This window comes from Pseudorca crassidens, chromosome 10 (assembly GCF_039906515.1).
Source record: "Pseudorca crassidens isolate mPseCra1 chromosome 10, mPseCra1.hap1, whole genome shotgun sequence".
Classification (NCBI taxonomy): Eukaryota; Metazoa; Chordata; class Mammalia; order Artiodactyla; family Delphinidae; genus Pseudorca; species Pseudorca crassidens.
The window spans coordinates 107059447-107083652 of record NC_090305.1 but is presented as its reverse complement, the minus strand read 5'-3'; the positions used below and the strand labels follow the sequence as shown (position 1 = coordinate 107083652).

The following is a 24206-nucleotide window of genomic DNA, read 5'->3' as shown; positions in this document are numbered from 1 at the left end:
GGGAGACAGGAACCTGGATTAGGGCCTAATGTGGAAAGGCCGCCAATTTATTTTTTCCTTTTTGTTTTTATAAATCATCGTGGGCTAAGCAAAATAGATCTGCAGTCACCCTCTGCCCATGGCCATTCTTTGCATCCTCTGGAGCAGCTGGGGCACATCTGGCCCAGTTAGGGGTCATCCTCCATAGGGATGAGGCAGTGGGCCACCCAACCGCCCTCTAAAGGGGACAGTTGCCAGGGGCAGGCCCCGCTCTCTGCCTGGAGGGGCTCCGAGGGGCCTTTGTCACTGGGGCCTGGGGCCCCAGCAGAGCTGGCCACGGTCAGCTCCGCAGGACGCCAAGAGCCGCCCCCCCCCCCCGCCAATGAGCCCCAGCTCGGCTGCCACACAACCCTCCCTCCCCTCACTCTCGGCCCTCTTTCCTCTCCTTCCCGCCTTGAGGTGAAAAGTTCCTTCCTTGAGTGGCTTCCTGAGACCTCCCCACCCACTTCCCTCCCTCCCTCCCCCATCACACCTCCTTCTCCTTAAGAGCTGCCAGCTGTCAAGGTGATGCAGCTATTACCTTGATACCTGGTGCCAGACACGAGATCTGTGGGCAAGTGGGAGGGAAAGAAAAGAAATCAAGGGCTGAACCAGTCAAGGAAGGCTTCCTGGAGGAGCTGGACTTAAAATAAGGGATAGAACTCAGAGACTGGTATAAAAAAGGAGAAACCAGATTCTTTCTCTTTGCAGGTGTTGGTGGCAACCTGGTGGCCATTCAGACCAGCCGGATCTCCACGTACCTGCACCTGTGGAGCACACCTGGGGTCCTGCCCCTCTGGATGAAAAAACGCTGGCCTAACCCCCGCTCCACGTTCTGCAGCTCAGGTGGGTCTGGGGTCTTCCAGAGGCCACGTGGCCGTTTCTTTAAGAATCTGGTGTCTGTGGCAGCAGACCCCTCAGCCCAGCCCCGACGTGCCAACGTGGCCTTCACCGGTCCGTTTGCTCAGCCAGAGGCACACCGACCATCTCCAGGTACTGTGAGAGATGGAGGAGCCGATCCTACCCCTGGGGACAGACACGCTCCAGTAGAGCAGACGCACACGGGATTCCAAGTCGTGCTGTGCGCAGAAGGGCCTCGGAAAGGCTGGCGGGAGGCATCCCCGCTGAGGACGAGCGGGGGCGGGGGGCTGGGGCGAGGCCCCGAGGGGCAGGCGCTGGTCCTGCTGGGCCTGAAGGTTGAGGAAGGACCACAGAGTCTGTTCTGAGAACTGGGGACCCAATGCCGTGTCGTGTCTTTTGTTACTTTTCAAGTCCTATTCCTCTGCCCCCGCCTGGCCAGGAGGGAGGGGGCCTGGCTACCCCCCCAAACTCCAGCCTCTCACCTCCAGGGCCAGGACAGGACGGGGAGGGCTCGTGCCGAGTTGTCTTCCAGGGCCACTGACCGTTCGCGTTCTGACTCCCCAGCATCTGGTCTGGGATGCAAGGCAGCAGCTCAGGGACCTCACCTCGTGCTGCTCCCTGGGCCGCGGAGCCCTGGCCAGCCCGCCTCGTCCCTCCACCTTGCAGAATCTTATGTTCGTTTCATATGACGTCCAGGGCTGTTGGATGAGTGGTGAGAGGGACAGGAAGTGTGTCTGCCTCACCTTGTCTAAAGTGGGGAGTCCCTGTATATTTTCTGACTTGTCATCTGTATATAGAAAGGCTCTTTACCCTGTACTGCACCTGTCGTAGAGTCACAGACTGGGGGCTTATAAACAACACGTTTCTCACAGCTCTGGAGGCTGGACATCCAAGGTCAGGGCACCAGCACTGGTGAGGCCCGGCCTCCTGATCCACAGACAGGGAAGAAGGGGGTGAGGGAGGTCTTCGGGGGCCCTTCACTCATGGGGGCACCTGACCACCTCCTGACACCATCATTGGGGGTCAGGTCACAACTTATGGATTTGGGGGGAAAGCAGGTATTCAGTCTGTAGCAGCACATATTTTACTGAATTCTCGCTGTTTAGTCTTTCTGTAGATTTTCTTGAGTTTTAATGCCGGCTGCCAACAGTAATAACTATTTTGCTCTTGCCTTTGTAAGTTTTTAAAAAAATTCATCTTTTTCAAGTTAGCCCTCATCTGAATTTTCACCATGAACGTTCTGTTGCTCTTGTGCGTCCTCACCCTCTTGCTACAAGTTATCTTACGGTAGACTTCGTAGTTACGTTTGATTTGTCCTCCTTTTCTTTCTTTAGCTGATGAAACGCTTTGTGGTTAACTCAGAAGGAAACGGAGACGGACTTCTCACTGCAGTTCCTCATTTCTGCCTGAGAAGCTGTCGTGTCCCCACGGATGGTTTCAGGGCGGTTGTAAACTGTGAAATCCCATTTCGCGCAGCGTCTCAAACCCATGAGCACAGACACTGAGGAGAGTGTGCTGACAGGCGTCCCCAGGTCCTGCGTGAGGGAGGGGCTGCCCACGCCAGAGCCTTCGGCGCCCCGAAGCCCTGCACGTCCTCCTTCCTCCGCCCGGGGCCTCGGCGTCCCACCGCCACTCCCCACCACTTGAGCCCGGTCAGCCTTCCGCCTAGTACCCGTCAGGTTTAGAAATGACTTTTGTTTCTGCTACTTGATGCTGGTTTTTCTCTCTTCCCTACGACGTCAGCTCCCAAGGGAATGACAGGCCTCATCCCCGTCGCTAGACACGCTGCACACGCAGCTGCTCCGTAAGCACAGGCAGCAGGATGAGGGGCCGTGGGCGCCTCACTGCCAGCAGCTCACGCTGCCTCCTCTGCTCTGTTTCTTCCAGAAATCAACTCCACGTCGGCCCGCGTCCTGCTCTTCCTGGTGGTTCCAGGCCACCTGATCTTCTTCTCCATCATCTACCTGGTGGAAGGCCAGTCAGTCCCAAACGACAAAACCTTCGTGGGGCTCTACCTGCTGGCGGGCCTGGTCCAGGTAACGATGGCCCCTGGGGTCCCATCCTGGGAGAGGTCCCTGGACACGCAAGACACAGTCCCCACCTTCTGAAGTCCAGTCAGTCCATCCAAGCCCAAGGGCGTGATTAAGACGCACTGCTACAGGCACGTGTGGACTTCAGTCAGGCCGTTTTCCGAGACTCTAGCTGGGAGGGCTGGGGCCTCTGCAGGGTAATGGTGGGCTCCGGTGGGCACTCCCATGAGGGTGGCGTCAGCGTGTCCGTGACCCTGAAGGACAGGCTGGGGAGCCTGGGAGACTGTCCAGAGCAGTGGCTGCGGGAACCTGGGACCTGACCAGGGCTTGAGGTGCCTCCACGAAGGGCCAGCTGTCCGGAGCTGCCCCGGGCGGGCCTCCGGGAAGTCCGTCTGAGTCTCCGAGGCGGTGCGCGGCCTCCGAGCTGCGCAGCACACCTGAGAGGAGCCCAGGGAGGGCCTGGGGTGGATGTGTCCACCGTGGTGTCCGCTCTTGCGATCTGCTGGTTTCTTGGTGACACGGGCTTTCTCCTCGGCCATCATCACCTTGTGTCTGCTCACCTCGTGACAGGTGACGATCCTGCTGTACCTGGCGGAAGCGACGGTTCGGCTGACGTGGAACCGGGCCCTGGACCCGGATGACCACTGCATCCCCTACCTCACGGGGCTGGGGGACCTCCTCGGGACCGGCCTCCTGGCACTCTGCTTCCTCGCCCACTGGCTACTGAGGAGTGAAACGGCGCTGGATGGCACCCCAGAACCAGCATCTGGACCTTCCTAAGGAGCCCAGGAGAACCTTCCCTCGTGCCCATGGAAACAGGGTATGGTTTCTTCCCAGCCGGACCCCCAGAGAGGCTGACCCTGGCCTCTGCCAGTCAGCCGAGGACGCGCACACACTCTGGAGCTGCTGCTGCCTGAGGTCAGGAGCGCTTGCCGGCGAGGGTGCGTGCCCGTGTGGAGGGGAGGGCAGGGCGCTACGGCCTGAAGATGCTGAACCAAGAGGCTACCTGTGCACTTTGTGGGGGCGGGGGGGCACTGTCTGGAGCCCACGCAGCCGAAGGACACCCTCTGTCCCCGAGCTCGGGACGCTGAGCCTGGCTTCAGGGCTGTCGTCGCTCAGCCCTTCCCAGGACAGGGCCAGGCCGTGCCCACCCCCTCTTCTGCTCCCAGCATTCCTGTCAGTCAGTGCTTGCTCTTTCATTAGAACAAATCTCTGCTTATTTTAACGATCAGAGGAGTGTAAAATAAAACTGGAACCCCAGTTGCACCCCGAGGTGAGTGTGGGGTCAGTCCCAATACAAAGAAAGACAGACAGGACGGGGAATCAGCAAGCTGGACGGTGGGTTATTACTACGGATCAAAGGAAAAATGTCAACTTTCCACGTGCAGCTGTACAAAAACTTTTAATTCATTCACTCACATGAGGAGTTGGGCCCAATGCCAGCAGGGACCTCAGTGCCCAGGAAACGGAAGTCCTGAGCACCTCAGGGGGACACCCACTGGGGGTGTGCGGGACAGAGGTCCAGCCGCACGGCCCGGACTCCCCTCCCGCAGGACAGGAGGCCGCCGGGCCTGGCTCCTCGTGGAGGGGCCACTGGATGACCCGGGGCTTCGGGGAGCACCATCTAGAGATGGAAACACCCCCTCCCCCATGCAGGACACAGAGGAGTCACGGTAGAAATCAGAACCAGAAGCCCAAAAACTCAAGAGAGACAAACAGAATGGGCAGAGTTGGGATGATTCCCAAGCCTGAGAATCAAAACAGCATCTGAACAAAAACACTTCGAAAGGCACAAGGCAAAACACCGTTTCTGAGAGCCCGTGTCCGGCCCACTGACTTGTCTCCTTCTGCAGGACAGACCTCGCTCCGTGAAAACACACGGTCACCCTCAACAATGCACACACCTCCGTGCTCAAAACGTGGCTGTACAAACCGCTGTCCAATTGCCATTAGATGTTACTACCCAAATACAGAACTCAAATTCATCACTTTAAAGGTTTAACTCCATGTTCGGTCTGTGCAGGGGCTGCGACAGGGCCCGGGGGCCTCGTCACCCGTCACGTTCCCCTGACACCAGGCCACCTGGGCCACTAGACCCGGTGCCACCCCAGCTCAACCGCAACCCCCACCGAGGGCGGGGACAGCCTGTTCGCTCTCAGCCAGACGCTGCGCCCAGTGCTGAAGCCCGTCAGAGGCCACCGCGGAGGCTCCGTCCTCTTCCCTAGGCACGCAGCAAGCCCAGGCGGATGCAGGCTGCGTGCACAGCCGAGCGGGGAAAAGGCACGCTCTGCCCTGAGAGGATGGTACGGCCCCAAACAGCTCCCTGATAAACGTAAGAAAAACACTTGCGAAAATGTACCCAAAGTCTCTGAAGAACGAGGCCAGCCTTCCAAGTGGCGCCCTCGGCCCAGGCAGAGCTGGTTTCACTGCAGGGCCCACAGGCCGACCGTGCTGCCCGAGCTCCACATGTCCTCGGGCCCAGTGGCCCCTCCAGCTGCAGGGAGCACCTCCTGCGAAACCAAGCACAGTGGTGAGCTCGGCAACCGCAGCACAGCGCAGGCCCACACGCGCCCCTGGCCTCCCTTAGTTGAAAACGCTCGTTTTCCCCCTATTTTAAGCATATATTCCTTGAAGGAAAACATTTTAGTATCAACAAAACTAAGCGCTAAGCAAAGGTGAACTCAGTCCTCTGCTCTGCGTTTCCTCAGAGATGAGACTGTCCTTCCTGAACTTTGACCCTCCCCACTCGCTCTGGGAGCGCCCCCCACTCCCAGTCACGGTCACAAGCTGCCGTCCACGGCATCAGTGCAGACGGGCTCCAGCCACGTGGCCGCACCACCACCACCCAGCCTGCCACCAGGGAACAGCGACCCCCTGCTCACTTGTACACGACCCTGAGATGAGGAACGCCCGACGGATGGAGGGGACAGCCGTGAGGCCGTCCAGACGCTGTGACCGCACGCCCTCCAGTTCACCCCCACCCCGCGCTCCGTTCAACATTCACTTCTAACATTACGGAAAATGTCGAACAGCCCAATTCGAATATAAGAAAACCAAAATTACTGTTTGTTTCTTACATACACGTTTGAAATTGGAGAAGCTACATCATTATTTTATACCCAAATCTCAATTATCTACTGCCACTCATACTCAGCTTAGCCTATTTCCCCACAGGCTAAAATCTGGCCCGCCCAACTTCCACAATTCTAAATGTATGACCCTTGAAGACCGTATTAAATTCCACCCCATCTACCATGACGAGTGAATCCCAGCTGTACGCTCCACCTTTTATGTCTCGATCCCTTAGCCACCTCTTCCACAAAGTGGAAAAACACACTGGCAACCCACCCACCCAGCGAGTCCCATGCAAGGCCACCTCAGGGAGACACCTCTGGAAGCCGGAAGCTTCACGAGTCTCAACAAACCCAAAGAGCAAAGAGGCATCCAGACCTGGAGGACGTAGACAGGCATGACAGCAAGCAGGGGTTGGGAGACAGGAGGCTGCGGGCCGGGCGCCAACGGGAAGACCATGTGCCCTGAGGGGTCATCCTGGGAAGGCAACCGCACACGGCTCAGTCACCTTGGCCCGAGGAGTCCCGCTACCTTGAGACGCAGCAGAACCAGCGCACCCGCCTTCCAGGGGCGGCCTGAGGCCCAGCAGGGACCGGAGCCCTCCCCCAAGCCCAGCTCAAGGCCCAGCTGCATGGCCCCGCGGCCCGAGAGCCGAGTACACAGAGGTGCTCAAAGAGGCTGGGTCAGAGCCATACATCCTCAGCGTTTAAACCTCTTCTCTCCCAAAACCCTTCCAAATCATCTTCCAGCCCCTGGAAAGCGAGGCTGAAGGTGACAATGTCCCCAGAGCCACGGAGGTGGGAGCAGCCGCAGCTGCAGGTCCCCAATGGCCCAGGCGCAGCCCAAGAGGTGGCCAGACCTGCCCTGAGGGCCTCAGTGCGGCAGAGAAAATAAGAGAGAAACAAGCTCAGCACCATTTCCACACAGGCCACCTCCTCCGGGTGCATCCTGGCACAGGATGAGCACGCTGCCTTCACCCGGCCCCGTGAGGACAGAAGCCAAGTCCTGGGACCCGGCAGCACAAGGAGCCAGACGCACTGCCAGTTGTCTGCGGTGCGGCCACAGGACCTCAGGCAGGAGCAGGATGGAGTGCAGAGGACAGGTTGCAGGGGAGCTGGACACGGGGAATGCGTGGGGAGTGACGGACAGGAGGGATGCAGGACGGGGCAGGACAGCTCACGGGCTCTTACCTGCAGCAGCTGGACCTGGACGCACGGCAGAGCCACACCGGGCACTGCGAGGCTGCCCCACAGCCAGGCTCCCGGGCCAGCAGGGACGTCACCTTCTCCTGTGCTCAGTGCGGGCCCCGCGGCTCCTGAAACACACAAGGCCCCCAGACTCACAGCTGCTCAGCCAGAGGGAAGAGGCCGACACCAGGCCTCCGCTTAGAAGCTGAGCAAGGCTCTCGTGTCTTCCGCACAGACGGCTCAGGCCACACCGTCCTCAAGGGTGGATTCCTCTTCACCCTCGAAGCCTGGGGCACGCGGGGTCCCTGACACACGGAGCATGACCAAGCTCACGGAAAAAAGAAGGGAGGGAAGCCGGCTGCGTCCCCCCCGCGCCCCGCTGCCGGCACCTCAGCACCTGCTAAATGGCTCTGTCCAGCTTCCTTCGCAAAAATCATCACTTTCCTGGTTTCATAACAACATGCTTTTTAAAAAAATTAAGCACAAAGAAGAAAGAAAATATCCTAACACCCAGAAATGGTTTTTCTGACACAGGAACCCTGGATTCAAGCCTGGTTCCACCACCAACTCTCCCTGACCCTGGACAGGTGAGCTGAGCTCTGGCCTGGGGCTCCCACTGCAGAGTGTGGGGAGGATAGACCACGTGGATGTGCTCAGGGTGCAGGACCGAGCCCAGCGCAGAGCGAGCACCCAGGGGTGGAGGCGCTGTCACTGCTGGGCAGACACAGGCATGGAACGGCCTCACAAAGACAACCTTACGGTGAGCAGCATAGCGGCATACAAGCTCACTTAATAGAAGCACCCAATTAAATGTTGAATTAAGCAACGCCAAAAGAACAAATGAGGCTGAAAGACTTGCTACTTCCAGAAAACATGTCTTCAGGAAAACACCTAATTGACCTCAAGTCAAAGATGAAAAGCACGAGAGGCTGGCCAGCTATTTAGGTTCTGTCTCCCTTCTGCCGGGCACGCTTGGCTCTGCTGCCCGACGAGCCAGCCTGCGGGCCCCATCCCCGGGGTCTCACTGCCGACCCCCCTCCATGTATGTCCTCTGGGTCCAGCCCCCGTTCTCCGCCTGCCCCAGGAGCCTGACGCCCCTGCTGCTCCCAGCAGGACTTACTCCCTCCCCTTCAACAGGGAGGAATTCGATATCCCCCCTGTCCTCCTGGGGCCTGTGCTGTTCCAGCCACCTCTGGAATTTTACCTGAATCATCGTTATGCTTTGAAGCCTTTTATCACCTTTTATCCCCCTCAGATATTTCCCCGCAATACAAACCTGTACATAAATTGAAATTTTACTTATTTTTAAAGTTTTCTTAAATATATTTTCTAGAAGTGAACATTCTTCACCTGAAAAAGTGAGTTACCATTGCAATTATCAGAAACGCAAACCCAGTCAAAATAAGACATTAAACTTTGATAATTATAAAATATTAAAAGGAAAATTACACTGAAAAATGCATCCAGAGGAGTGCACTGCCGGCCTGCTCCCAGGTGGCTCGTGTCTGCCTGAGCACTGAGACTGGTAAACATACATTGTTGCCAATTAAAAAAATGTCTTAATAAAATGCTCGTGTGCTTTAGTTTCATCCCAACTATTCAGCTGAAAATTCAGCTCATTTATGTTGGACGAAGCCCATGTAACATGGTCAGCCTTACTCTGCTGAAGGGTCCGACTTCATTTTTCAATCCAAATGAACATACCAAGACATGCTTCAAGGAATATCATGAAACCACTATGGAGTTAAATTAAGGCAGGCACCAGATAATGCATCTTTTGAAGTCAGTTTTAAAAGTAGGCAAGATTTAAATGATGTATATCTAATATTAATCGTGTAGTCATACAGCATAAAGATGAGATGAACCTGAGCCATTTCTCCTTATTTACGCTGCAGTGACTCAGTGCCAGCTGTGTGGGTCGCGCTTTAAGTTATCTGTGAAACGAGAGCTATGATCAAAGCTTTGCTTTCATTCATGAATGTGGGCACGTATGCTGCTCAACTAGGGGGAAATTGAGTAAAAATCACATGTACAAATCAGAAATAAACCCCAGTAATTGTGTCTACACATCACGATTCCGCATTTCCTTCATACTTAACGGAAGACGGGTCCACACTGCTAAAAAGCGAGTAAAACTAGAATATCACTGTTAATAAGACCAAGCGAAGTCAGTTTTAACTACTGTATCAGCACACACCTAACCTGAAAGAAATCACAAAAGTCCTCTTTTCAACGTGTACCTTCAATCCAGTGTCTGGGAATCTGGTGACCCCACAGACCCCATGGCTACATTTACAGGAATCGCTGCCGCTGGCGTGAAGGGCTCGCTCTCGCCCGGGGCTCCCCGCCCCCATCCAGATTAACGACCGGCCCGGGACAGGAGGCCCGCAGCCGAAAGCGGCCCTCGTGCGGGCGCCTGTGCCGCCCAGCCTTCCTGGACCCTCTTCTCCAGCAGCTCGACTCACGGCAGCAGCGGGGTCTGGGAAGCTGAGGGTCTCCGGGGAAGTGCGCCCCCCCACGGGCCCACCACACGCCCCAACTCCAAGCACCTCGACACGCGCCCCTGGGAGGCCTGCCGGAGGGTGGGCGGGCGAACTGGCCACATCCACCTGTACAGGGCTCGTCCCCGGACCAACCCACGAGGCCTGGCCGAGGGGCTCGGGAAGACCCTGGCCTGTTCCGCACTCTCCCGAGGGGCGTGGTGAGGCTGGTGGAGACACAGCGGGCGTCTGTGGAGGGAAAGGGGCAGGAGAGCCTGCAGTGGCCCCCAACTTGACGCTAGGAGAGAACGCATGGAGGCTGCGGCCCCGCAGGCCCCTCTCACGCCCAAGATCCAGGCAGAACACCGCTGTCGGCACCACAAGGAGGGGACCCTGACCCCCACGGAGCGGGCGTTGCCCAGACTCCCTGCTAGAGCCATCGCGGTGGGTGTTCTGTTACACGACCCCAAACGACAGACTGTGCCATCGGGTACTGTGTCGACACTCAAGACGACCACAAATTAACCCCACGCCTGAGCGTGACGGAGAAGTCCGTCTCTGCGGGTGCCTGAAGGCACGCGGATGCAAACCGAGGGTCGCCACACGGAGTCCTCACCAGTAAAAGATGCCGTGGCGCTAAACATAACGTGACTCATCTAATTAATAAGCCGATCAAAAGAAAAATCAAACTTCCTTTTCCACGGTGGAAATCCACAAACTCTTACCAGGCAGGTAATCTTCACACTGAACTGAGTATTCTCCACATTTATCCAAAATGCTGATCTGTGCTGGGCGACTTTAAGGAAGGGAGAGGAGAGTAAATCCAGCCAGCAGATACGCTTCCACTAAGCAGACCTTAAAAGACCATCCTCTTTGGGCCTCAAACGGCAGGGTGAGCCGGACTCCACACTGCACACCGGACCCCTGGCCCATCCGTGAACTACGGGACCCCCAGCTGCCCTCCCAGGGCCCAGCGAGACCAGGTGAGGCCGGCAGCACAGACCCAGCTCGGACCACGTGCGCGCTCACCCCAGCTCCACCGCGAGGCCCTCGCAAACACACCCCTGCGCCACAGAACCTGCCCTCCACGCCCAGTGGGCGGGGGGGCCACGTGGTCACTCTCCACGGGTTCCTCGTCGGAGCCACAGAACACAGCAAGAAACTGCAGGGACCGCTCCCTCCATTCCTGCAAGGAAGGAGATCTGACAGGACACAGCATGGACGCAGAGGCACTGGGGCCGAATTCACTGACGTGTTCAGTCCTACACAGCTGTCGAGAAGATACGTTATAAAAACATCATTCACAAGGAGAGACATTCACGTTATTAACAGGAAAGAGCAGAGTAGTGTATCATTTCTTCCAAGTAAGGATATACGTGCAGTTTATGCACATGGAAAACGACCACCATCAAAACGAAGGACGTGGTCTCCCAGGGCAGTGGAGCACAGGCCAAGTAAGAAGCCACTTCCTTTCTCCCCGACTAAGCCAGCGTCACCAGAGCCACTCACCGGACCCCACGCTCTGCTCTGCGCCCAGTGTCCCACGGGCCCTCCCACCATTTCTCTTTCCTGAAGACGCACCAGGAGTCTCACAAGTTCATCTTCCACAGGAGCTGAAGCCTGACGGGGGGCTTCAGGTTCCTTTGGGATTTTCAAGGAACTGAATAAAAGATGTAAATCAACACTAGAGGCAGAGCGTTTCAAGCCAGGTATGGGGAGGCCCTGAGCAGGCCTCATCCAGGCCTGGCGTCCTTGTCACGGGGGGTCCCGAGACACCTTGTTACTGCTAATGCCGTTATGAGTGAGATCCGTCTTTCGTTACTTTTTTTCGGATTATTCTAATAGAAAAGCTACGAATCTGATATTTGCAAGTTCGTTGTGCAATCAGCTACCTGTCCTTCCCTCTTATTTCTAATGACTGGAGTCAGTTCCCTTGGGTTTATAACCGTCATCGGAAAGCCATCACCGCTTCTCCCTACGTACCCACCCTCCTCCAGACTTCCGCAGATGTGCCTAACGCCCCTGTGCTGTTGCCCGGCTGCCTCTACCCCACTGTGATGGGAAACGACGCTGCCAGTCTGACTTGCTTACTAGGGAAATCTCTCTGGTTCCTAAGGATGAAGGTTTTATGATTTTTAAAAATCAGCCATAAGGACTTCCATCAACTGCCTTGTTCGGCATCGGTGAGTACACAGCAGTGCCCACCCCGACCCCCACCCGAGAGAGGCCATCATCCGGGCCGCGTGCTGGCTCCCCAGGAGCACCGCATCCGCCACACTCGCGGTTGGTGAGACACGGCCTTTCCGTGTGCGACGTGGTGCCGCCAGGCCCCTGAAGACTTTGCAGCCCTGCACCGTGGGGTCCGTCCCCCTCAAGTTCCTACCCAGAAAATGGGGCATCAGTAGCCACGCCTCAGGCTGCCGTGAGGACGTGGAGAGGGAACGGGGTGTGGGGGAGCCCAGGACACAGGGCATAGGACCAGCCCTCGTCTACGAGGAACTCTGTGGGACACCGGGCGGGACGGGGCACCCGTGTACCAAAGCTCACGCTGCTGGCCGTGCACCAAGTACAGGCGTATGTGTTTCCAGGGACGTACAGACGAGCCCACACCCACACGCGCTGATGAGGGAGCAAGGGCACCCTGCCAACACCAAGGGGCCGAGGGGCCCTCAGCGAGGTCTGTGGTCACAGAAGCAGCTGCAACATCACTGCCCCTCAGAGGTGCTTCTCGCCGGGGGTCGGTCGGGGCCCAGTGCCACGCAGGGACGCTGTGGTGTGGCACCCAGAGGGGCTCCATGCAGGCAACAGGGACGTGGGTAACGGTGCACTAAAGCACAGCAGCACCTCAGGCGGGCACTGCCGCCCCAGAGTCCAGGAGGGGGACAGCCACACAGGGCCAGAACCACAGCAGGGCCGCCCCGCAGGAACGGGCCAGGGAACACAGCGCGAGCGAGGTCCTGGTCCCCTCCTCCTGCCCCGCTCCCAGGACGGGAAGGCCAAGCTGGGCCCACTGGGAAGGGCAAGGTGAGGACCCACCCAGAAAGGTGGATGGACCCGCAGAGCGAGCCAGGGCCGTGCACCGCGCAGGCAGGCCTGCCGGGCGCACAGCCAGCCAGGCCCAGGGCCGGTGGAGGGGGCGGTCTACGCGGACGGGAGTCCTCCGCCCAACCGCAAAGCCGGGGCCTGAAGCACACACAGCCCTGCCCGCTGCTCTCCTTAATCTGCTCCCACGGCTGTACGGATGGTCTGTGAGCATGAACCGTGAGCGCCCGGCGAGACCCACAGCCTTCCCTGCACGCTCTCCAGTCCCGCGCCCACCCCCGCCCCGGATCTGCGTCCTGCCTGGGTCGCAGGGTCCCCCGAGGCCCTCACGCACTCACGGAACGGGCAGAGCTGCCCTCGCCGCTGGTCAGAGGGTGTGCTCAGCGGCCCGGCCCCGCCGGCCCGGGGCACCCACACCAGCACCATGCTGACCTCGGTGGGGGACCCCAAGAAGCCCCTGCTCTCCTTGCCTGCGCCGTGTCCCTATGGCTTACTTTCACAAGGACAGGTGGAAGAATCCTTTAGAAAATACCACATCCCTCTTCTAATCACGCTCTCACGGGAGCCCAGTTCTGACAGTGACCCAGAGGCCCCAGCAGCCTGGCCTCCTGCTGGCACCGAGCTCGTTCCCAAAACGCTCCCAGCCAGCTGCTCTGGACAAAGGGCCCGTGCTGAGCACACCCTCCGGACCCGGGCCTCGCCAGAATGGCCCTTCACCCGCACATTCCCACACGGGCCTCTGCCCCACGCGAGCCTGCGAAGCCTCGTGGGCCGGCTCCTCGTGATGCCCACACCCCTCCTGACTTACTGTCTTCCTTGATGACTGTGATCACAGGAGCCTCCTCCCCGCAGCGTCTCAGGCCAGCTCTGTCCCCTCCCTTTCAGGTCCCGCCCACTTAGGAAACATCCTCCTTGTGAAGGGCGCCTTCTCCACTGTCCTTCCTCCAAGCTGCGGCCACAAAGGGCACTCCTGCGGCTGAAACGGGGCACTTGGGTAACAGCTCAGCCCCATCACTTTCCGGGGATCCTTCGGGTTCTCTTCTGAGTCACCGTCTATCCCCTCCCTGCAGGTCTCACTCATTCCTCTAAGTTTATTTCAAGGGCCAGAAGCTCCGGGACCACACTGACACAAGGGGACGACGGCGGTGCGTCCAAGCAGGACGCCTAGGGTGGGGATGGCTCCTGGCTACAGAACCTTCCTTCCATTCCTATTTCCATCAGGAACAGAAACCAATTTTTAGAATAAACAGAGGATCTGTTGAGAAGACAGTACCATTCCTCAGGGACCCTTCCCTGTGAGACCTGAGTAGCAGACTTCCCACCGCCATCACCTCAGGCTCCCTAACCCGCTGCCGAACCCCAAGTGTGTTTTCTGGGGAGCGGTGTTCTATTTTCAGAAGTCACCATCCTGGAGACACCCAGGCCACAGGCGATTCCCGTTCCCACAGCCCCTCGGCAGGGCACCGACCACGCCTCCACCAGGGGCAGAACCGCCCACAGCTCAGCCCCGGAAACACTCGCTCCACTCCATCCACGGCGTCCAACCCCTGGTTTCTGAGTAACGATGATTTTCTGTCTTTTTGGAAAACCACGCATCTTGTTGCAAGGACTCCAAACTTATAATCACGTAGTATAGAGGATTTCTATTTACTTTCCACTGAATCTGTGGAATTCACTTACACTTCCCCTTTATCCTTTGTAAAACTGCTCAGACAGATGCAGCAAATGGCAGACCAGGAGCTGTACTCACTTAAGGCTGCTCTGTTTGGCCCACACAGATTTTTTTAAAAATCTGAGTAGGTTTTCACACTTAAGTGTCAAAATCAGGATTTCTGACTCTAAGATCTTAGTCTGTTCTGTTTCTGTCTTGAAAGACTCAGCCCCTCCTCCTTGTTCAAGAGGAAGGCGCCCTGCTCGGTGCACCCGCCCCTCCCACACAGAACAACCACCACCAACCTTCCAGGGCTGCAGGCACTGCACCCGCCTCAGCCCAGCGCAGCCCCACGGGAACCCCCAGCCCCTAGCCCCTCTGGAACCCCCAGCCCCTCGGGAACCCTCAGCCCCTCCGGAACCCCCAGCCCCTCGGGAACCCTCAGTCCCTCTGGAACCCCCAGCCCCTAGGGAACCCCCAGCCCCTAGGGAACCCTCAGCTCCTCTGGAACCCCCAGCCCCTCGGGAACCCTCAGCCCCTCCGGAACCCCCAGCCCCTAGGGAACCCTCAGCCCCTCGGGAACCCCATCCCCTAGGGAACCCTTAGCCCCTCGGAAACCCCCAGCCCCTAGGGAACCCTCAGCCCCTCTGGAACCCCCAGCCCCTCGGGAACCCCCAGCCCCTAGCCCCTCGGGAACCCCAGCCCCTAGGGAACCCTCAGCCCCTCAGGAACCCCATCCCCTAGGGAACCCTCAGCCCCTCTGGAACCCTCAGCCCCTCGGGAACCCCATCCCCTAGGGAACCCTCAGCCCCTCTGGAACCCTCAACCCCTCGGGAACCCCAGCCCCTCGGGAACCCTCAGCCCCTCGGGAACCCCAGCCCCTAGGGAACCCTCAGCCCCTCGGGAACCCCCAGCCCCTCGGGAACCCTCAGCCCCTCGGGAACCCCCAGCCCCTAGGGAACCCTCAGCCCCTCTGGAACCCTCAGCCCCTCGGGAACCCCCAGCACCTAGGGAACCCTCAGCCCTTCTGGAACCCCCAGCCCCTAGGGAACCCCCAGCCCCTCGGGAACCCCCAGCAGCTGCTCTTCTGCCTGTTCCACAGAGAAGGCTGGGGCCCGAGAGGCTGCCTGCTCAAGTTCACGCCACCACACGGCCACCTGCTCCTCCTGGAAGTCTCTGACCAGCTCCTATTTCTTCTTTCACCCAAGAGTTTTTACTTTTATTTTGTTTTCCAAGTGATTATTACTATGTTTTACCACATTACGGTCAAAAACATGTAGTACCAAGCTGTTTTTTCCTAGACTTTGCTATGGTTTTCCTGACGCCTAATTTGTTCAGTTTAATTTATATAAATATTCCACTGTCATGGAGTAGAATCTATTACAACAACTTTACTAATCCCACTGTAAACATATTTTACATCTTTATTTTTTCTGCTTGCTCTGCAAATAATTAACAAATTCCAATACTGCCAGGTTTTTATCCAGTTCTCCTGGAGTTCCCTCTGTGCTTACTTCATATTGTTCGCTACTGTAAGTTTTCATATAAATGTTCATACAAACGGTCACAAGTCATGGTAAGACCGTCGATTATGTGTGAACAGCAACTAAAAATAGGAAAAGCCTTCTCTGTCCCAATTGTTTTTCTTTGAATTCTATGCTTCTGATATTAGTATTAACCCCTGCTTTGTAACTTTTGTTTTTTGTTTTGCTCTATCTTGTCTTAATTTTAACCTTCTAAATACTCCCGTCCACAATATGTCTCTTCTGGACATCGTGTGGTTGGGGTTTTGCTTTCTGTCTCAGTCAGAACAGTGGGGGAGTCCCACTCATTTACGTTTTCACTGTCACACAGACGTGTGTGTTCTGCTGGTTACACCTCCTCCAGTGGGCACCATGCTTTCCTCCCTTCCCTGCCCTTAAAGAGCAGAAAGTGCACATCCGTTCACAGTTCTGAAGTTGGGTACATTTTTTTTTTAAGCTTATTTTGCTAACTGTCAGCTTCAAGAATAAAAGTTTCTCTTTTACGTTGAGAAAATATTCTCGGTTTGAGGGGGGAGCCTCAGCACTCAATAGCAACCCAATGGCAACAGTGCTGGATTTTAGACCCCATGTCCACTTTTCAAAGCGTTCAGACTACGCACTCCCTAAGAACCAACGGGTGCGCTGCACTGAACCGCGGCGACACCGCGAAGCCACAGTGCTTACACGACTCGACTCCACCAGCACTCCTGCTGCTGCAGCTTCTCTACTCTTGGACCTATTACACCACATCCCGCAACCCAGGAGGTCCCCAAACCCAGGTTTCTCCCAAGTTTGGTGCCAAAAAGAATGTAGCAGCAACACGCGACCCAAAAGCACGTGAAGACACTTCACAGTCTTACTGACGCACTTAAGTGAACGCGTTTCACTAAAAAGCCAACAGCAGAACTAGGCGTGGTGAGAAATACAGAGTGTGTGTGCCACACTCCCACCCTAAAACGCAACACGCTCTGAATCCGGAGCACAGCAGCGTGGGCTCACACGCATGAATCTGCTTCCCGGCACGGCGTCCCGAGGCAGCAGCGCCCTGGGGCAACAGGCAGCAGCACAACCTGCACCCAGCGTGGGAACGGACGCCCTGAGAAGCGGCTGCTCCAGGGCTGGGCCTGGTGGTGGCAACAAGTGAGGGGCGTGCCCGGCAGGAGGGCACAAGAATCCACCAGAAGAGCGGCCAGCGGCCAAGTCAACACGGAAGGGATCGATCACAACCAGCACCAGTGACGTTACGCTGAAGGACGACGTCAGTGTCTTCCAGCCTGTACTGATACAGCATCGATTATAACCAGCACCAGTGACGTTACGCTGAAGGACGACGTCAGCGTCTTCCAGCCTGTACTGATACAGCATCGATTATAACCAGCACCAATGACGTTACGCTGAAGGATAACGTCAGTGTCTTCCAGCCTGTACTGATACAGTATCGATTATAACCCAGCACCAATGACATTACGCTGAAGGATAACGTCAGTGTCTTCGAGCCTGTACTGATATAACTGACTGGACTGATAAGGGGAGAGAAGGGACAACTCTCCCTTCCAGAAAATTCTAATTAATACACGCACAGGTGGAGGGAAATGGAAAATCACCGTTAGACCACCACAGTGATGACAGCACAGGCCAAGCTGTCCTCACCTGCGGACAAGCGGGCGGGTGAGGAGAACGGACCCGGCGCAGCGTGGGACCGGGCTAACCTCGCCCCGTGGCCCAGCCCCTGGGAAGGAGTCTCGAGGCCTCTGGAGCGCACCATCTGGCAGACAGGCCCCTTCAGACAGTCTGACAATGTGACTCGGGGTGGCAGCCTTGGGCCACAGGGGCAGCTCGGCCTCCGGAGGGGGTGGGGCCGTCAGCACTGACCACAGCGCCAGGGACAGGGCGGCTGGCAGCTTCGCTGAGAGTGTCCTCTGCCTGCAGCCAGCTGTACTGTGTGTCCCTTTGCTGCGATAATGCATAACCATGGGTTCTGAGCCCTTCTAGAGAATTCGTGAACCCAGAGAGTCACAGGGACCCTCACACTTGCTGGAGGTGTGAGAGTGCGGTAATCCTGCAGGTCTGCACTCCAGCCCAAAGTAGCCACCTCAAAACAGACATTTATCCCTACAAAGGGAAAAGCAGGGACTTCACCATGGAGGACACAGCGGACCCCACCTTAACCAAGGGGCCAATGTCAGCTTTGCCCCAATAAGTTTACTGCATGGACCCCGACAAGATGCAGGGACAAGGGCACCTCACTTTGGGCCCCCCAAAACACACAGCCTTGGTCCAATCAAGAGAAAGCACCAGACAGACCCGAAGGGAGCGACGCCCTGGACTGAAGGGCCAGCATCTCGACAGGAGCATCTGGAAGGTCGAGGGGCAGCACAGAGGAAGAGGCCGAGGGGCTGACCCAGGACCCTGGGTAGAAGAGGGCCCTAGGGGACCGCCACGTGCACGTGAGGCCCGAGCCCATCAGTGGCCCGTGGCCCTGGTCCTTCCCCAGCTTTGCGGACACACATGATCTCGGACCACGTCCACACGAGGGAGGGTGGGTGAAGGGCACCACAACTGGGGACAACACACATGGAAGCGTGTTTCTGCAAGTCTAAAATGCCCCCAAAGTAAAGGGTCAGGGAAACACACAGCTGGCCCCGAGGGTTCTGGAAAGGGGCTGCGGGTCTCTATTTATCTTCCCCCACCTCCTGGCTGTTACGGGACACAAGAGGGCTTTCCAGGTCACGCGGGGCAAAGGTGAGCGAAGGTGAGCCTGCACACCCCAAGAAGAAGCTCTTCCCCTGCCGTCACGTGTGCAGGCTGCACACTGGACGGGTTCCAGATTTCTATTTCCCTGGAAAGTCGATAGTCAATGAGCGTATAAAGTACCCTGACCACCCCTGGAGGATGCAAAGAAACCAGCTAGCTCGTTATTTTGAAAACTGATTAAGAGAAAAGTGTAGACATTTCTGCTGACTTTCCTGTATGAGCAGAAGTGTTCTAGCTTGAAATGGGAAAGACATCAGCGTCCTCCTACAGCCTGATGATGAGCAGTCCAGACCCGGGGCGTCCGCGGCTGGGCTGGCCGTCAGGGCCCCACAGACTCTAAGTCGAGTCAGAGCAAAGCCTCCAGCCGGAGCGCCTGGTTTACAGGAAACACGGAGACAGCGACCTGTTACCCTGAAGCGTGAGACCCGCCAACCTGACGGGGCAAACTGCCCAGCCTCCAGCGCACACACGTACGCACACACACACGGGCGGGGCTACGAGTGTGAAAGAGACCCCAGACCTGCAACAACCAACAGGAAATACGGGCCTTACTTGGGTGATTAGAATAAACAGGCATAAAAGCATTCGTGGCATCTGAAACGACTGAAAATGGGAACGCCGGCTAGGTGCTGACTTTAAGCAAACACGTGCTGCTAACTCCTAAAGAGGTGATGACAGTGCCTGGAATGTTCTTAAGTGTCCTTTTTTTAAAAAGATAACGCTGAAATATTACAAAAACAATGAAAACAAAACTGTCTCTACGGATGCCGCCCCAGAGCAGCTCCACTTCCACGGAGCTGAGGCCCCGGTCCCTCACCAACTGTGCCCTCATGGACACCACCACCACCTGCCACCGCCATCTCTGAAGCCCCCCCCACAATAACCCCCCTCCCCGCCCCGGCCTTCGGGAACCGCAGGGCGGGCCCTCCTCGGCACGAATGCCGACAGGGCCCACGCTCACCAGGGGGCACTATTTACCGCCCCAGAGAGGAGGGCGCTACCATTACGTGAAATAAGACACTGTCATGTTAAGAAAAAGAAGATGTAAACTAGTATACTGCTAATCCTACATACCTTTCGATGTTTTAAAATATATTTTAGATAAATGTTTTTTATACAATGAAATCTACAAAATAACGTTATTTGAAGAATTCAGCGTCACCTTCACAAAAGGACTGACTCAGTTTCCCTTAAGCACTGTGCCCACTACCCCATTTTCAGGATGGACGGAGGAGGTCACCAACTAGCAGGTCCTGTCTAGTGTTTTTTCTTTAAATTCAAACAAGATGCCGACACTTTAAAATCAGAAGCGCTCCTGCACCGGGGATCCACAGCGCCACATGCCGCCTGCGGGGCTCCACGAGACACGCCCGGCCCCCTCCCCGCACACAGCCTCACCTGTGTGGCTCCCAGCTCCTCTCTGCTTTTTTTCCTTGGCTAGTTGAATGGCTCGGGAATCAGTTCTTGCTGAGCCCCCGCCTTCCTGAGACCAAAGAAAAGCGTATCAGTCACGGGACCCAAACAGTAGAGGGAGGGGAGCGGGGGACCTACTGAGCGCGGGGTCTGCTTCCTGAACAGACCCCAGCAAAGGCTCAGAGAATCAAATACCACATCCAGTGACAGCGACAGCTGCACGGACTTTGAGTTGGAACCATACACGTGATTTTATTATCCAGAGAAGCGAAGTTTATTCCTTCAAAGTCTAAAACATACTAAAATATTTTACACAGAAAGTGAACTGCAGGCCACTCTGCTGTCTGACACACGGAACCAGTGTGTCCTCAGTGACCAGGACTCACTGACTGCGGCCCCTCCCCGGGTTGCAGGACGTGTCACACCACGCCCGCTGGGCCACCCCGGGGGCCCGGGCCGTGTCCCCCACGGAGGCTGCTCAGGGCAGCTGCTCCACTCGGGGTCCCACCCGGCAAAGCAGAGCGGTAAGTGCATCACTGAACCGGGGCGTCTTCCGAGGGACCTGACGTACGCACACGGGACTGGGAGCGCCGTAGCCCTGCGGACGCACTGCGAGGACACGGTGGAACCCCCATCCCCACAGAGAGAGGCTCGGGCGTACCTGCGGCCCCTTCGCCACGCGCCTTCTGGGCTCACAGACGCCAGGCTGGCCCACGTCACACAGCTAGTGAGAGAACGGACAGGGTCAGGGTCAGGGTCAGTCTCGTGCTCCGCCGGCCCTCGGCCACTGCCGCATCCGTCACAGAGAACGCCGATTCAAAGGAGTAACTTTTCTTTATATCACGGTAAAATAAGATTTAACTTTCTGAATATAAACATCGCCATCACATTTAACCTGCACCACAAAGAAAAACCTACTCGATCACTCCCACCTGAGGCTGAGGTAAGACGTTCTCTTAAGAATCTCTGATTAAATTACTTTAAATTATATTAAATGTATAACTGACATAAATATAATTAAAATATATTAACTACCAAGTCTCGCAATTGGAGAAGTGCTCTTATAACCCTCCAGAGACAAAGGCTCCCAGACCACTCCCTTTTTTTGTTGTTAATTCAAATTAAAAATTTTTGCATGGTTTTAGTTTCCGTTAAGCCTTGAGAAACATTTGATGTCACAATTCCTCTTGGCCACGACTCCATCTGAGGAGGATCTGCTATTACGTGATAGGCTCAAATGCAGAACGTTTCAACATTATGAAATACCTCAGCTTTTTTCAAGAAAAGACGCGTTATCACCAAATCACAGAACTCAGAAAGGCCTTAGAAATCACGCAGCCAAAGCCCCTCATTTTAGAAATAAGCGAGAATTTAAGGCTCAGACACGTTAAGTGATTTGCTCAAGGCCATAAACACCAGTCCGTTCCAGACTCGAGACTGGAGCTCAGATTTCCAGACTTGCAGGCGGGAGCTCCATCCTTCCGCAAACCCCTAAGAAACGTCTGCACGCAGATTGATCCAGAACACCGCACGACGGGTGTGAGACGTGACCGAACAGAGCGCCTCATACCAAGTAGAAGCCGCCGGTCCCCGCACCAAGTCCCGCGTCTTTCCGAGGTCCGAGCTCCTCTGCAGGGCTGGACTCCACAGGCTGCGGCGCCCCTCCACTCCACGCCTGCTGTCTGACGGCGTCGGGGTCGGGGGCCGAGTCTGGTTCCACTTTGATGGGAACCAGCAGCTCCGGGGCACTGCTGTCTCCCTGGGGGCCGCTCGCAGAGGTCAAAGCCTGGGGGTCCTGACTCAAGCTCTTCATGGGCAGAGCCACCAGACAGCCCAGCGCCCCTGGGTCCACGGCCTGCACGTCACCTGCAGCGAGGCTGCCCTGCTGGAGAACCGTGGCTGCCGTCCCGAGGACGAGGGGCCTGTCCGGGCCCAGTGGGACGTCACTGTGGGCCACCAAGACCAGGGGGCCCATGGGCCCTGAGGCAGCCTGACTGGCAGGGAGGCCCCCCCCGAGAGAGGCGCTCACAGAAGTCACGTCGACAGTCAGGATCCCAGTGCGGAGCGCCTCGTCGGAGGTCCTGGGGGCACCACCGCTGTCGCCAGGCGTGTCGGAGAAGAGGACCGCCAGGTCCACGCTGCTGAACTCACTCTGGCCGGGGCTGCTGAGGTCACTGGTGGGCGCGAGCGCGCTTGGAGCTCCCAGCGGAGGGAAGAGGTCTGAAAAGGAAGGAACACTCTGGTGACCTCAGGCCCTCAGAGACCAGGGAGCTCTGTATGTGCTCAAGACGTGAGCAGGCGGCCACCGAGGGGACAAGGATGGTTCTTCCTGCCGCCGGTGCCTGGCCCTGCAGGCGGCCACGCTCTGCAGCGAGGCACTGTGGGGGACACGCCCGGCGCCCTGTCCACGCTGCCCGGAGCCTCGAGCCCACAGGCATCTCCCCAGACGACGGGCGTGACCTGGGTCAACGACGCTCCCCAAAGTCACACGGCCCAGTGACGGAAGAGGCAAGACTCAAACCCAAGTCCTCCTGGCTTCACACCCTGAGCTCACCCCACCACGAGCAGCCATCCTAGGAGACCAAGCACCCTCGCGGAGCAGACACCTGCAGGCCTCGGGCCACGCTGAACCCTGGCTCCCTGACACTTCTGGGATCAGCTATGTGGGCCCACGTCCCATCCAGCTCTCTGCCCACTTCGCGACAAGCAGCTTCTCCAGAACGAGAGGGCGCAAGGGCAGGGACGGACAGTGGGGAAGATCTGGGCTGCCGGCCCGCCTGCCTCTGGGCTGGAGCAGGGCGGCCCCAGGGAGCTGCGGAGAGCGCAGGTCAGACACCACACTCTGCAGGCCTGGCCGTGGCCTCCTGGATGGAGCTGCTCCGTTTCCAGGCTCCACCGCCCCCACTGCCGCAGGTCCCAGCGTCTGTGCCCCTCAGCGGCAGACACAGGGCCTGGCCCTCAACAAGCCGCCCTCGTTCACTTCATTGCTGCCGCAGCGCTCTCCCAATACTTGATTATTTGTTATTCAATTAAGATTTTAAGTAATCAGATTACCCTTGGGAGAATACTGAACACTAACGCACTGTAAAGAAGCTTCAATGAATGTTCAAGTTGAGGGTTCATACACAAGAACACCCGATCACCCAAGCCCTAGGGCTCACCAGGCCCAAGCAAACAGGAAACGGAAGCACAAAGAACCGGGGCACAGCTGCCAGATGAGGCCCTGGCCGCCCCTCTCCTGCGGCTTCCGACACCCAGGCCCGGCCTGGCACCATCCCTGCCTCCCAACCCTGAGCGAATCCCAAGCTCACGCTGTCCGGCTGTGGACCCACGTCAAGGTGCCTATGATGCTTCCACTGTGAACCTATGAAAGAATCTACTCGAGACGCCATCCCCCCAAAAGTAAATAAACGACAAGCAAATTCAGAACCTATCACCTGCAGCTGTCATGCTGCTTCAACGTTTAAGAACTGGATCAATCTACCATTGCTTCAATAGTCACCTAGTACCAAGGAAACATTCTGAAAGGGCAGTGACCCTCTGAAATAATTAAAACTGGAAACATGTCTCTTTTTCAAAAGTTTCCTTGATAACCTTGATGATTCAGCTCCCTATGAGAAAATCAATAATAATCTAGGCAAACAGGTACCAGTGTGCTCATCAATTTCCTGTTAGCATTTTGCTGATTCCACAAATGTTTACTGGAGACCTGCCAACGTGCAAGGGTCAACATCCAAAAATCATTAAACAAATGTTTGCACAGAGCGTCCAGCACTAGGCCACACCACGACCTCACCCCAGCACTTCCCTGCCAACGCGAGCCCCAGCTGGGACCAACATGAGGGGGACCCGCACAGCTGCCCACAATAAACAGATGCTCCCAAGCTCCTAGTTATCAGGAGGCGAGCCTGGGACCCCGTCACACACCCGACACGAGACCACGTCACATCATAAATGCCCGGCCTGGGCCACCCCCCGTCACCTACCCCACGCAAGACCACGTCAGATCACAAATGTGGGGCTTGGGATGCACCCCAGTCACCTACCCGACACGAGACCGTGCCACACCGTAAACGCCAGGCCTGGGACACACACCCCCGATCACCTACCTGACACGAGCCCGTGTCACAGCATAAATGCAGGGCCTGGGACCCCCCGCCCCCGTCACCTGCCCA

At 56.9% G+C, this 24206-nt stretch overlaps 2 protein-coding genes across 10 annotated transcripts in view; one reads left to right on the top strand and one right to left on the bottom strand.

Annotated features, from left to right (window-relative positions):
* Positions 1-9235, top strand: part of SLC41A3 (solute carrier family 41 member 3) — a 69661-nt gene extending 60426 nt beyond the window's left edge. For all 4 annotated transcript variants that reach the window (XM_067755725.1, XM_067755727.1, XM_067755726.1 and 1 more), the window contains 3 exons: positions 730-864; positions 2767-2915; positions 3480-9235. In XM_067755725.1, the coding sequence (XP_067611826.1) occupies positions 730-864; positions 2767-2915; positions 3480-3689 (494 nt within the window). In that variant the 3' untranslated portion in view covers positions 3690-9235. The remainder of the gene's footprint in view (positions 1-729; positions 865-2766; positions 2916-3479) is intronic.
* Positions 4296-24206, bottom strand: part of ZXDC (ZXD family zinc finger C) — a 28370-nt gene continuing 8459 nt past the window's right edge. The window contains exons 6-11 of one of the 6 annotated variants that reach the window (XM_067755711.1): positions 21602-22251; positions 20693-20755; positions 20017-20101; positions 7172-7296; positions 6360-6458; positions 4296-5419 (exon numbers count right to left, since the gene is read on the bottom strand). In XM_067755711.1, the coding sequence (XP_067611812.1) occupies positions 5333-5419; positions 6360-6458; positions 7172-7296; positions 20017-20101; positions 20693-20755; positions 21602-22251 (1109 nt within the window). In that variant the 3' untranslated portion in view covers positions 4296-5332. Of the gene's footprint in view, positions 6459-6661; positions 7297-20016; positions 20102-20692; positions 20756-21595; positions 22252-24206 lie in introns of those variants that run through there. The other 5 variants (XM_067755710.1, XM_067755712.1, XM_067755709.1 and 2 more) reach the window with 5 other exon arrangements.